The sequence below is a fragment of the Mercenaria mercenaria genome, chromosome 11, assembly GCF_021730395.1.
Source record: "Mercenaria mercenaria strain notata chromosome 11, MADL_Memer_1, whole genome shotgun sequence".
Lineage (NCBI taxonomy): Eukaryota > Metazoa > Mollusca > Bivalvia > Venerida > Veneridae > Mercenaria > Mercenaria mercenaria.
In genome coordinates this window covers 3,992,501-4,007,729 of record NC_069371.1, presented here as the reverse complement: position 1 = coordinate 4,007,729, position 15,229 = coordinate 3,992,501, and the positions used below count along the sequence as shown (strand labels likewise).

The window sequence follows — 15,229 nt, the reverse complement described above, 5'->3', positions numbered from 1 at the left end:
GAGGCCTATTTTAGTTTAACTTAATTTTCCAAATGCACTTCTATCTGTAATTATTTTGTTATCCTGTTCCTAAACGAAAGTTGTGCTCAACGAATTGGTTTAAAACCTGTGATAATACGTTTTCTAGAGGAAAATATTAATTATTATGTATTATTTATATTCAGGAGCGGCTGTGTCACGAATGACATGTAACAATCATATAATTAAAGCAGCATGTTCGGCTTATATAATCATGCTCATTTTCCTTCTACTTAAAGTAGTAATTAATTTTACTATTTCATGGAAATCAATTGTGTAATTATACTAAAATTGCCATATCAAATGCAGTTTCCATTTTCCAACAGTTTTAATGAAGCATCTTAAGTAGTTTTAGATGTTTTATTGTTTATTCAAGTCTCATTCATATACATTGTACATATATCACATTTACATATTAATCGTACAAATACATGTATATGACCATTCTAGAATAGAATTATAAGAGACTACTATTTAATACACTTAAGACCTGCTATTCAAACACTTGTACATATGTTAAAAACCACATAGATGCTGCTAATCGACATTAAAATCACTTAAAATGCAGTTGTTATTTAAAACACTGAGATACAAAAAGACGCTAACGCATACGGATTCAAAAATGTTTTTAAGAAATCGATATCCTCTTTAATCAGATTAAAGAGGGCCTGATTAACAACATCTATATGTATTATATAAATACACAATTATTTAACTAAGAAATACAGGGACATTATTTACACATTATAAGAGATCGCTTACGTAAAATGTTAAAACAGGTTTTGGCAGTAATCCTTATCAATTGTGGGTTTGAAAATAAATAAACCAGTTTGTCAATATCGGACATGTTTCAGAAAGCAGGACATACATGCTCTGCTTTCATGTAAAGTTCTTGCCTATATTCTCCGTATATATGACAATTAAACAAGACATGACATTCATCTTCTATAGCATTGCAAAAAGTGCACTTTCTGTCTATAACATTAATATTTTCATATCGACCAGTTTCAATTCTTAACGGTGCCACTCCCACCGAAATTTACTGAAAGCTGACCGATGTTGGTGGGGTAATATCATTTTACAATATTGTTCAACATCAAAATTTGATTTAAACAGAGAATATGTGCGTAATTTATTACGGCCTACATTATGTATACCATTTACTCTGTTAATAGATAATTTCCACTCGTTAATGAATTCGTCCATTAACTTGGGCTTAACTATATCAAATAACATGTTTTTACCTATATGTTGGTTGATAGTACTGTATACGTGACAATTCAAACTAGTAAGCCTATTCATTACAGTATAGAACCAATTTCTACATCTAGAACTAGCTTTAGACTGAGCCCAGAGTGCATTACGTCTATTTATTCTACGGAATGGAAGAGAAGACATACGGCACCACAAGTTACATATAGACTTCCATTGTCGGACTATTGGAGGATCCCATCCCATTTCACCAACAACTGCTGCATTTGTTGTATATTTCCCCACGCCAAGGAAGAAACGCATGGCTCTATTATGTATAGCATTAATACATGAGAAAGATTTCAGGCCCCAAATAGCTGATCCATAGTCAATAACAGGCCAAACCAATGAGTTGTATAATTTCGTATATACATCATATGTAAAACCACCTATTGCTTTGCATTTCGCTATCAAAAGTCCAAGGGCTCGACTTGCACTCTGGGCTACAACTTTAGCAGTAATATTATAGTCAAGGTGTTCACGCAAAACAAGGCCAAGATAGGTATATTTGTCGACAATATCTAAGGTAAAATCACCACACTTGAAGACAATGTCAACTCTAGTAATAGAATTAGGTCTAAAATGGACAATTTTGCTTTTAATAGGATTGATTTTCATGTTGTTTCTACCACACCAATAATCTAACTGGTCCAATAAAAATTGTAAATCTTCTTGTTTGTCTGCTATTAAAACAATATCATCAGCATAAAACAATATACATACCACGTCATCATCAACTTTAATAGCAACGACTGGAGAAATAAAGCCAAATCATTGACATATAAATAAAACAAAAGTGGAGATAACACACATCCCTGTCTCAATCCACATTTAACCTCAAACCAATCGGTATTTAAACCATTAACTCTAACACATGAGGACACTGTATTATAGAGAGACTTAATTGCTAAAAATAATTTACCAGTTACTCCTATATTCTGAAGACGTTCCCAAAGTTTGGTTCTATTTATTAAATCATATGCTTTTGTAAAATCAATAAACAATATTCTTACAACTACTAATACCAAGTTTTCCAATTGATTTCCGAAATTGAGTTGTATTAACATTACATTCATTCAATATATTTTGTTGTAAATTGTACCAATGTAAGCGCTTATACTTTTGAACACAGCTATCAAAACGTTTTCGAATATTAACATAATTCAACTTTAATCTTTTCTTTTCGTTATTCCTTACACTCTTAACCCATAAATTTTCAGCCCTTCAAACATCAGTCCAGAGGTGTGTTAATTCGTCATTCCACCAAGACTTTCCAGGTTTACGACGTTTACTGCTAGAGTGTCCAAAAGGAATTGACCTATATTACAATTTACTATACATGTTACTTCTAATAATATTTACCCATTCATCATAAACAATATTAATATCACTTTGAGACTGTAAGCCTTGCTCCAAATTTTCAATTAAAATATTGACATCATTTAAAACTTCATGGGTTGACAAAAAGTCATAAGGTACGTTGTTAACAACAAATTAATCATATGTAATATTTGGTTCATTGCTTTCATTATTACATACTTTAGTAATCCTTGTAGGTAGTTCTATAAACCAAGATAACATCGAGTGATCAGGCACACTTGCTGTGGCTACAACGTCTATATTATTGCACTGCTGTATCAAATTCACGGACCTTATTACAGAAAAATTAAAAAATTTACACAAACTGTCATAGGTCGTTATGCAATAATCAACAACTAATAAGCCTTTGGTAGATACTGATGCAAAATCATTATTGGTGCAATTTCTGACGTTTAACATACACATGTTTGTATTTGTTAAAAAGTCAATAAATAACTCTCCATATTTATTACATTTAAATTCCGTGGTGGAACGTCATCAGCACCACAAATAAAGTCATCTAAATTTCCACAGCGACTGTTAAAGTCTCCGCATAAACATAATACACCATCGTTTTGATATTTATAAACAATTGTAGTTAACGTATCAAAGAAATTATACACATCAAAGAACCTTGAAGAATTTTCTGGCGGTAAATAACATACACATGGCATAAAAATAACATCATCAGTTTTGTGAACAAGTTTTAACCACAAAATACCTTCTGACGACTTATCTAGAACAGTTATACAAAAACCATTAAAAATTTCATTTTTAACGAAAAAGCCTACTCCTCCGGAGCCAGTTTTAGCGTTTTTATGTTTATTTAATCGATTATGACCGAACCAGTGATAGCCTTCTAATGCCAGAACTTCATCGTTCTGTAAATGCGTTTCTGTGACACCTAAAATATCAAAATCATTAAGTAAAACACAAGAAGACCTTAAAACACTATTTACATTATCACAGTTCACATTCCACCCACGAACGTTCCAAAAACCTGTTTTGACCTAATATCTACGGCCACCACTGCGCCTGTCAGAATACTGTCTTCCGCTACTTCTGTTTCGTGAACGGCGATCTGGGACATGGGACCAGCCATCTCTTCTGGGACGTTCAGTATCATTACGTTCGGAGCGGCGATAATTGCCACTGCTATTGTTGCGTGAAATTTCGGCGGAATTGTTCACAACAACCCTAGAGCCCTGCATCGAAAGAGACGTATCACGACGTCTAATTGCTGTGAGAATGGCACGGAAATTGCTAGCCATGAGCTGCTCACTTTTGACTTGGTCATGGTTAATGTAAATGTCAGAATATTGCCTGCTAGATTTCAATTTGTTTTTGGAAGTCATCACCTGTTTCTTGTCATCAGCAGATCTCAATCAAGCAATTATGAGTCCCGTCTTGTTTGCTTCAGACGACCTTGCTTTACGTTCCGCTTTACTTACAGAAACACCAGGTAATTTCAAACCTTCCAGTATTAAACTGTTTACTTTTTGAACAGTATTTTCACTCCTTGATTCGGGCATATTACGAATGACAAAATTCAGATCAATATCACTGCTTTCACTTGTCAAAGAACCAGTTACAGACGACAATTTATCATTGATGGATTCCAACTCAGAAGAAAGCTCGGCCTGAATATTGGATTTTATTTCTGTAAGTTGTGATTCTACAACCTTTCTTATTCGGGTCATTTCAGTGTTAACGCGTTTGTCCAACAACTGTGACACTTTGTTAGTTATCTTTTGTTCGAGACCTGATTCTGATTTGTCTATGCGGTCTGATAGAGCCTGATGCATTGAGTGGACATCTAAGGACAATTTACGAATAAGCTGTTCAATAGACGAGTTTGACTGAGCTATGGAATCAGGTGTAGAACTATACAGTGATCGTCTTGCTACACCAGGTAAGCGATCTAGCGTTTTCTTCGGAGTTAGGCGCCTTCTTACTACTTGTAACACTACTTGTAACACGTGGTACATTCAAGCGTGACGAAATTTTGTCTATACTGTCCCTTTGAACAAAGAAATCACCAAAACAGGTATTCAATAATCTATCAGTCAATACTGTTACTATAAATAGCAAAATAATGCGCGGAGTAAAGGTGTACAAGTTTATAAACTTTCAAAAATGGCTTACGAGAGCCTCAAACTCCACATATAAGTCCAGAACACTGCCACAAAACACTACTGTAAGTCTCAAAGAGTTCTATCCACTCTGTCAAGAAATATCGATAAATAAAATTTCACTTCAATTTCACCACATGTAAACAAAACTGACCGGAAGTTATTTTTTCCTTAAGTGACACTGTAGCGAGAGTTTTGAAGGTGTAGAAATAAATTATTGAATACGTATGAAATCCACTCATGTTTACAAAACATGCAAGAATAATTATCAAGTCTGTAATTAACCTAGCTGTATTCTTTCTTTATATCAATTTTGAAATGTTAGTGTATATATGATTTTTTATATAAGCAAGAGAATGACATTGTTTTAATCCATATACGGTCATTTTAAAACTAGTTTATTCCTTTTTGAAGATGCAGTAATTATCGAAATGCGAATTATGTATTGGAAGCACTCAGTCAAACTGACTAAAAATTTAAAAACTGTATTTTTGTACAGGTTTTACATTAAGTGTCCTTATAAATCTTAGAATTTGCGTTGGGCATAAAAAAAATTTCATAAACCCTAGGTATTCCTTGCATTTGGCAAAAAGCGGAAGTATGTACACAATTTACAAAAGCATAATTTTGTTTATTTATTACAAGCTGTTCAGCAGGAAAACAGCGCATAGAACAACAACAGTTCTCTGTGAATTAAAGAGGAAAGAGAGGTCACTAATATTGTATACTTTGAGATACAAATTATGTTGTTTAAAGTTAAATTATTCCTTGAAATGCTAAGCATCGCAAACTAAACGTTTTACATGTTATGTCATATAACAAAATTATAACATAGAGATATGATTGACAACAGCATTATTTGTCACATAATACACTGGCATATTAAATGCCAGTCAAGTTTCTTTATACACTACTGACATCAATTACCACTTATGAGGCCCGGCTTAAATGTTCAATAAGCAATAATACAATACAATTAAGAATCATTGCATATCTCGTTTAGATCGTCCTCTAAATATAATGTTTTGGACATGACTTCATTTATCTACCTGAAGAGGACGTTTTGTAGGGGCCTCTGTGGCCGAGTGGTAAAGGCGCTGACTTCGAATCACTAGCCTCTCACTGGAGAGGGTTCGAAAGATTGCTAAGCCTTAGGGTGTAGCATTCTACGTATGAGAAAGCCATCAAGCTGGTTAACGGAAGGTCGGTTTATCTATCCAGGTGCCAATGTCTGAAACAATTATGTAGTCCCCCATTTGACCTTAGTTGTATCGGCGTTACTCTAAACCTTTAATGTTTCTAATTAACCTTAACATAGAACTTTCAGACTGTCTTTTCATTTAGGAATTTCTATATTTTGATATACATTTTCCTTCTTATTTTCGGATATTATTATGTCTCCATCCCTGAGCCGTGTTTCTCGTGTCCAGTATGATCCTTTCTGAACGATGTAATATATGTTCAATTACAGAATATCTATATCACTGGTAGAGATGCAAATCAGACAGTCAAATTGATATGTTGAAGATTTATTATGGAGGGAAGCCTGATATTGAGATCTAGATTTCTTTGGCCAAAGTAAATGGAAGCAGTAGGCGGCAATTGTAGAGTTTTCGAATGACATTTGGATCCCTACGCTCCCCTGACACTGAAATGAAACCAAACGACATGAAATACAAAAACACAAGTATATTGCGCCACATAGTAAAAAAATAGCAGTTGGGGAAAGTGTAATAAGATAAATACGATTTGTATTTAAAAACGGTTGCAGATATAAGGTGGATTTTATGGATTAAGTCAAAAATGTATCCCTCCAGGAATGTTTTGTGGCACTGGCGGGCATCTGGGTAGAACCACTAATTTTCCGGAAGCCAGCTTGATTATATAAAATGTTCTTGAGATATATCTTTGTGAACTTATAATGGGTTTTCTTGCCCCTCACACCGGTCGGTTCGAAACCTCACTTTTGTTGTAGAATTTTATCAAGTGAGGAAGCAAACCATTTAGCTGGAGGAAGTTTTGTGGTTTTACCGAGGGTACCCGCTCGTGCCTGAAATAATGGCCGGGTGTGTCACCAGGTGTCTTTATCCGTCACGAAATCTGGAAAGTCGCCATATTAATTATAACTGTGTCAATGTGGCAATAAATAAAAAAAGTCAAAGGGTCTTTTGTTATCATATGATGAAATTGCCTTTCTGTAGATACGGTAGTTTACCCCTAGATGCAATGAAAGCATTTGATTTCAAAAGACTTGTGCCAATGTCTTCAATTAAATCGTATAAATTTTGCTTTCAGATAATGGCTGCTCCAGAGTTTGGGACGGAGTCATGTGTTGGCCACCAACAGATAACGGAACTGTTATGTCTATGCCATGTCCAAATTATGTCAATGGGTTTAAACCAAGAGGTGAGTACCCACATCAAGGTTGTGGATTTTTTGTCAGACACGAAACATAATCCCATTATATAAACATGCTCTAATACCGTTTTAAATTATGTTTCACAGATTTGAATTTAAATATATCATTCTAATTAGACACTTTTTAGTTTGTTTTTTTTCCTCATTCATGACATTTTCACATATTCTTATATATACTGTGCAGTCAATTTCATAGTCTTCTATTATAAACTAGAATTTACATCAAGTTTTGTGTGATTTTTTATTTACATTTAAAGCGGCATGCCCCCAGATCGTTCGACAACAACAATAAAAATACTTTTTTTTAGATATCTTAAGAAAGATTATTTTTTAGCCAAATCTGGAGGCATGCTGCTTTAAAGTGAAGCTTCACACGTTCAAAACCATTTCGAGTTTGTTAAAAGTCATATACCCCATTTTTGTTGCATTTTAATGTCAAAAGACATGCACCTCTTTTAGTTGCATTTTGATGTGAGAAGTCCATTGAAACATGTTCTGCATCTATTGGTAAGCAGTACAGTAAAATACTAGATCTACCATTTTTTCAGAAAGGGCGAGAAAGACCTGTGACAGTACAGGGGAGTGGTGGGTAAATTCAGCATTGAACGGAACATGGACTAACCTAACACTATGCTCCGATAGAGATTCAAATTTTCATTACGATGTACCTAAAATTATAGCGGTATGTACGCGTCTTAAATGATCTGGATAAAACTTGTAGAGAATCACGCCGCAACTAACATGACTTTATTTGATTGCTGTTCCTCACATTACTGTATTGATTCCGTTTAGGTGTAACAGTGACCTCAAAAGTTACCTCTTGGAAGAAAAACTCGCACGGCAGTTATGCCCTTGTTTAAGTGTTTGAAAGGCTTAATTGTCCTTCTAATAATCAACTGTTTATTATCGTCTTCTCGTTCTATGCATATCTCGTCCGGTTCAACTATCGCGACTACCTGATGTCCCTTTGTCTTATACTTTATCATTGCACGACACCTTGTATAAGTCGCAATCCAGAGTTTGTGTTATTTACCGGTCTGTAGTCCTGCATTTAATTTTCCTGGCTTAAGTCGAAACTTGAAAAAAATATGAAAGTATATTTCTGATTTTGGCCTACATACACACCTAATTGTGATAAACAAAAATTCAATCCCATTGCTCTTGTACGGTGGTATTTAATTAAAATAAATACAATTTTCGAAGTTTAAAAAACGGTCATAATTCTGAAAAAATGCAAGCAAGAGTTATGATTCATGGGCTATGTACTCAACTAATCAAATAAACAAGTGTGAAAAGTTTCAAAACTACTTGCAGTAGTTCGACTCGACTCAAATTTTCAAAGTAACAAAAGGGTAATAATTCTGGACAGTCGTCGAAATACCGACAAAATCCTACTGATTCTATTTATTCTTAGTTTTGATTCGCAGATACAATCTTTTCTTATCAATTACGACATGACAAGCGTGCTTTTAAGCTTAAAGCTGCCTTGTAGCTCTTGTAGCTTATTAGACGTCTAAATAATGTAGGGTTTGTACAAGTCAAAACTGTGTGAGGAATGAACCTCATATTTCCTAGTGAAAATAATGGAATAGCTCTCGTCACGCGAAATTCCAGTCCTGTCTCTAAAATTAATCACAAATGTTTTCTGCGGATATCTGGATAGATTCTAGTCCGCGCTCTAAAATGAAATGACGCTATTAGTGGCAAACGACAATATCACGTTAAGTAATAACTGAACCATTTAACTGTGTGGTCTGAAAATTGGCATTCGATAAAATATACCGCTTTTCGTCATTATTTTAAATTTCTCATTATTAGATTTTCGACCACTCTAACTATCAAAACATGAAAATTTGTTAAACTGTATATGTAATACTTTTTCGTATTAATGATGTGACGTCATATCCCCGGTTATCATATCTACTTTCATATTGAAGACGTTTGAATGAAATTATACCAACTTTTGTACCACTTACTAAAATGCATTGTCTATGTTAACAAATGTTGTCCATATGTTTCCAGCATATGACTTCTACACACAAAGACTTTCCCTGCTTAGGGAGAGCATGGAATAAGAAGCAGAGCGATAGTGAAGTTCCTTGTCCATGCTGCCCCAATAGTAGAAAAAGCAGCTGACGGACGGCTGTCATTCAATGCAGGCATGTAGATTATTTGTCCCTGTCAGACTAGACATAATGCATAGTTTATGACGTCTTTACATGGCTAGTATTATATTGATACCACCTAAAGCGCAAGGAAGACGGGAACTACTCTCTCTGACACGTTATCTGTCGAATGTATGATTTCCCCGCTAGTAGGCAAAAATATTTAATTTCAGGCTCACATTTGATACTTTTAATGATATTTAAGGTTCCAGTACGATTTTATTCGGATAGATTTATTCTCTGCTAGTCATTTTTGTCAGATGTTGTATGGCATGATTTTACTATAGTAAGTTTCATATCTTACATTCATGTTTTAGCTTCAAGTATTACATAAGGTGCAATTTCAGTTATATAGAATAATATATTAGATAATAATATATATAATATTTATTTCTTAATCCATCTATTGTGATAATGTTAGTTTTTTATAATTTTATATCTATGAATTGTGATAACCTGTCTTTCGTTTTTTTTCTGTGATAAGTCTTCCCATGTCATACCATATTATACTAAACAAGGACCACAATGGAAATAAGAGATGATTTCTATCTCAGTTTTGTGTCATCCTTTGTGTTATAATGTATATGACATGGCTTTATTTAACATGCATACTTGTTCATTGTTATCTCTATTTTGTTATTTATATTGCCATGAATATATACGTTGTACACAGAAGTTATCTATCTATTTATCTATCTATCTATCTATCGTTTAGAATAACAGAGTATAAAATAAACTGAAGAGAACAATCGTGACTTTTTATTTAAAACTAAACCGCGATGAACGATGGTACGATGACGAAAACGCGATGGCGCGATGGCATGATGATGAAACAACGATGGTACGATGGTGAAAACGCGATGGCACGATGATGAAATCGCGATGGTACGATGGTGAAATGTCGATGTAATATCGCGTTTTCATCATCGTACCATCGCGTTTTCACCATCGCACCATCGTGTTTTCATCATCGTACCATCGCGTTTTCACCATCGTGCCATCGCGTTATCACCATCGTACCATCGCGTTTTCACCATCATGCCATCGCATTATCACCATCGTACCATCGCGTTTTCACCATCGTACCATCGCGGTTTCACCATCGTACCATCGCGTTTTCACCATTGTACCATCGTGCCATCGCATTTTCATCATCGTACCATCGCGTTTTCACCATCGTGCCATCGCGTTATCACCATCGTACCATCGCGTTTTCACCATCGTGCCATCGCTTTATCACCATCGTACCATCGCGTTATCACCATCGTACCATCGCAGTTTCACCATCGTACCATCGCGTTTTCACCATCGTACCATCGCGTTTTCACCATCATACCATCGCCTTCCGGTTAGAAAGGCGTAGTTCCGTGCACATGAATTTTTGTCAACAATAGATGAATGTATCTCAATGTATTTTGTGAGAAGAAATTTACCATTTAGATTCTGCTGTTTTGCAAAATGTTTTTCAAAATGTTCAGTGCTCAACTCATTAAAACTGTGTAAAATCTTCAAAGCCACGTATTTATTTATGCATGAAAGTAAATAAAAAGCTGGATGTAATAGTCATTCTTGTTAGGATGTAGAAGGTACATAGTGCAATGTGAAAATGAGATTTATTACTGACACATATACTGTACCACTGCGCATGACCACCGGAAGGCGATGGTACGATGGTGATAATGCAATGGTACGATGGTAAACGCGATGGTACGATGGTGATAACGCGATGGCACGATGGTAAAAACGCGATGGGATGACGGTGATAATGCGATGGTGCGATGATGAAAACGCGATGGCACGATGGTGAAAACGCGATGGTACGATGATGAAAACGCGATGGTACGATGATACGATGGTGAAAACGCGATGATACGATGATGAAAACGCGATATTACATCGACATTTCACCATCGTACCATCGCGATTTCATCATCGTGCCATCGCGTTCTCACCATCGTACCATCGTTGTTTCATCATCGTGCCATCGCACATCGCGTTTTCGTCATCGTACCATCGTACATCGCGGTTTAGGATTCAATAAGAAGTCACGATTGTCCAAACGGAACACCGTAGTAATGACATTAATTTCTATGTATTTCTACAGCAAGAAACGATTTTTCAGAGCATAATAATGTTGGCATTCATTGAATGTCTCTTTTATGAATTTCAACAAAAGAGACAACGAAAATCAGTTGTTTAAGACGTTAAATTGAATACGTTGTGACAAAGCACTGACGTGAACATCATTTATTTTTACAGAGACTTCCAAAAGCACTACCGTTTCAAGTCAGAACTTTCTTAAATCCATAGAAAAAGATCAGTAAACTACTGGAATATGTTCCTTTAAACACGACCCTGAAAACCAGTGTAACAATTGAACTAATCTTGTTGTCGAGCGTTAGAGGAAAAACTTCTCTTTATATCAAACTTTATATAACAGCAAAAGGACAGCCGGGAACAAATGTCAAATCAAAAAGGACAAGAATCTCGGCTTATAGAGAACAAATAACGTACATTGGACAACATTTGCGATGGTTATATATTCGCTAAATTCGCCAACGGAGTAACTCACGAATTCGTTAATGTCATGTACGTTTATCAGCACTATTTCCGAAATCATAGCAACTGACAAACCACGATTTCTTACAACTTCGGGAATATTGCGGTTGTTAAACTAGCCACTAGACTGATAATAATGAATTTGTCATAGAATTTAAGCTTTTGTATTTTTTCTTTTATTCTGTGTAGTAGTGACAAATGCCAGCTAGTTTACTTTAGAGATTTTCTCAGGGAACTGGTCGTAATAATTATTATGATATCTGACATGGGATATAGACTGGCTACATTCACAATTTTAAAAACAAAAATTCAAAAAAAATAATATATCATAGTCTATGAGCTAGTCTAAGATGTTGTCTATTAGATAGCGAGATATGGTTGACGTGAAATGTACAGTGTATAGATACCAGCAGTCACTTATGATGTCAGTCATCAGAAAATTGCAGGTTCAAGTTGTACGCATGTATATAACATAATCATGACAGTAAACGATAGCATTTGTCCATTGTGTCATGGGCACCCATTTATTGCCATCAAATTCAACAAAAATAGACTTTAATATTATTTTATTCACACATATATTTTAAGACTATATTCTCTTTTTACATGCTTTAATACTGATTTACAGGCACACAGGAACCGTATACGACTGGTGTACAACATTGGGTATGGGATATCCTTGGTGTCTCTCTTGCTGGCTGTCACAAACATGATTTACTTTAAGTAAGTAGTCCTCTCCTTGCTTTAATGACGTCATATAAACACTGAATAGTGAATAGGAAAATCTATATCCCTTCAAAATTATTGTTATATCAGATTTTTTTCAGATTCAGAATTTATTATATAAAAGGCTTTCGGCCCACATACAAATTTACAACACAGTTACAAAACATCGATCAATAGCCGTTTACCCGCTAAAGTAACTTCAACAGAGTGGGGTGAGGGCTGGACTTACCTGGGATGTATTTATCTCTAATTTCTGAATAAAAAGGACAAATTGATTTGAAGTGGAATTCGTTTTCAATTAAATCATGACAATACTAACAAAATCTCTCGTCTCGTGGTATTCCTTCATGTCTACTAATTTCTATCATAAGGCAATAGTTGATGCTCCTAAATTAACAAGTGGCTGTTTATATTACAATTAACATATGGTTCCAGACCAAATTCGTTTCATAGTGTTTATAGGAGCTTTTAAGTGTGATATTATTTTCACATTTCAGACTCAATAATTGCTTATATTCATCCCTTAAACGCCGACTGTACTCGCTTAAAAATACTTTTTATCACCAACAGACTGTGCTTTCCATATAAAACCAAAACCGTTTCTGTATGATGTTTTTTACCCAAATCATGTTATATTTCAAGAGTCGCGTACAACACCACAGACAATGTTATTGATTAAAGACTCTATTGTGTGTACAATATTCTTAAAAGCCTCAATATATCCTCAAATACACACTGTTTGTTTAGGTTGTTACTGTAAACCCCGAGCTAAAGACTATCACGTTTGACGTCGCGGGAGTGTAATAAAGTCATTACATAAAAACGATAATACACTAGCGTAGGCTAATAAAGCTTTGACGTCGACGTCATTTATAGTATAGGAAACGTTGGTCAAATTGATCTGTTTATATAGTAAAAGAAAGTAGAATTTTGGTGTTTCGACAGGAAAAGCTAAATTGTGATAAAAAGAATATTACATTTGTGACTTTCAACATGGAATTTATTAAACCCGATGAATAAAATGATAAAATGCTTGGCAGAGACTCACATTTTATTATTTTACTCAACTCGTTTAAAAATATTAATAAGAAAAGACACTTATGTAATATCCTCTATATATCTTCTCTTTTGATTTTAACCGTGCATTGTATTCTAACTTTTGAAGAATGTCTACCTGCAAATACCGGCTACATTTTGCCTCTTGATAAAATGCTCGTGATACTTAGATGTGACATGCTAATGCTAATTTCATAAAATAATTCTTATAGATTTGTTATATAGGCTTCTACAATGTACTTCAAAAACTGAATAAACAACAAAGCGACACTCTTCCAGGTTTACAACACTATTCTGTTTTAAAAAATACTTAAATTTATGAATAGTTAGTTATCTATAAATACAAAATCCAGGGACACTGATTAGTTTAACTGTCCGCCATTATATGACTGAAATACCGTTGAAAAACGGAACTAAAGGTTCCATAGCTATTTTATATATTTCGGCAAACTAAATTCATTTCATGAAGATTTTCTACATTTTACGTTAGTATTGAATAGTTTTAGTAAAAGATGCAGGTTGGATTTCTTTAACTTATTTCTATTTTTTTTATTTACAAGTTTAGATATTTTATAAAGGTATTGTGCTTTATTTTGAAATACTTTGAAATAAAGATAGATCTAATTATTTGGAGGCAAGCCATCTATGTAAATATTGATGCCTGGTAAGCTCATACAATTTTGGTATCATTTGAAAGTGTACTGTCTACTGAAAAAGAAAATATATATTGCATGACAAAAATATGTTATAGAATTTGTTTTTACGTTATAGTTTTCAGTGATACTTCAACAGAAATCCAGTTATTACAGTGTAAGATTTATCATTAACATGACTGAAATGATTCTAGCATATTAGTTATGGAAATCTTATTTACTAGTTATTGTTCAGCAAACTAAACTCTTTCAAATGATATCATAAAAACATGGGATCACCAGGCATCAAAATTTACCTATTTGTGGAACGGTTACCTAAAAATATCAATTAACCGAGAGAAAGATTTATAGAGATAATTTCCATGAAAATAATCTAATTATGAAATATTATTTAGATTTGTGGAGAGAGCTGGCAATTTCTATGCTAATCGTAGTATATTATTTCTCAAGTATATACAAAGTGATATTCATCGTATATTCGTTTAATAAATTGTAGTTAATTGTTGCTAATCAGTTTATCTCAGACTGTTGTTCTTTTTCTAATAGTTTTTATTTGCACATGAACTCATTTGTCTATGTCAGTGTTTTACATTTTTCGACCTTTCTAGGCTGAACCATACCCCAGTTTAAAGTTTTTAATGCATATTGTTAATTTTCTTTTTGTTTACTTTTTATAGTGATGTCTTCTGTCGTTATATGGTGTACAGGAATGCGGCAGAAATAAATATGATCATGCAACACAAATGTCCGTTGTTTAATTGGTAAAAACGAATTGACGCAAAAATTGTTCAGGGTACAAAATATAGCAATTATATTTAAGCAGTTATAAAGATGTATTATTGTGATTAATCATATCCGTTTGAATGTGATATCAGTGTTATCAGTCATATAA

The 15,229-nt window shown here is 34.2% G+C and overlaps 1 protein-coding gene across 1 annotated transcript in view; it reads left to right on the top strand.

Moving 5' to 3' along the window:
- LOC123532252 (parathyroid hormone/parathyroid hormone-related peptide receptor-like) overlaps nt 1–15,229 on the top strand; it is a 30,600-nt gene that overhangs the window by 1,683 nt on the left and 13,688 nt on the right. The window contains 3 exon segments of the mRNA XM_045313647.2: nt 7,056–7,166; nt 7,727–7,860; nt 12,531–12,625. Coding sequence (XP_045169582.2) covers nt 7,056–7,166; nt 7,727–7,860; nt 12,531–12,625 — 340 coding nt within the window.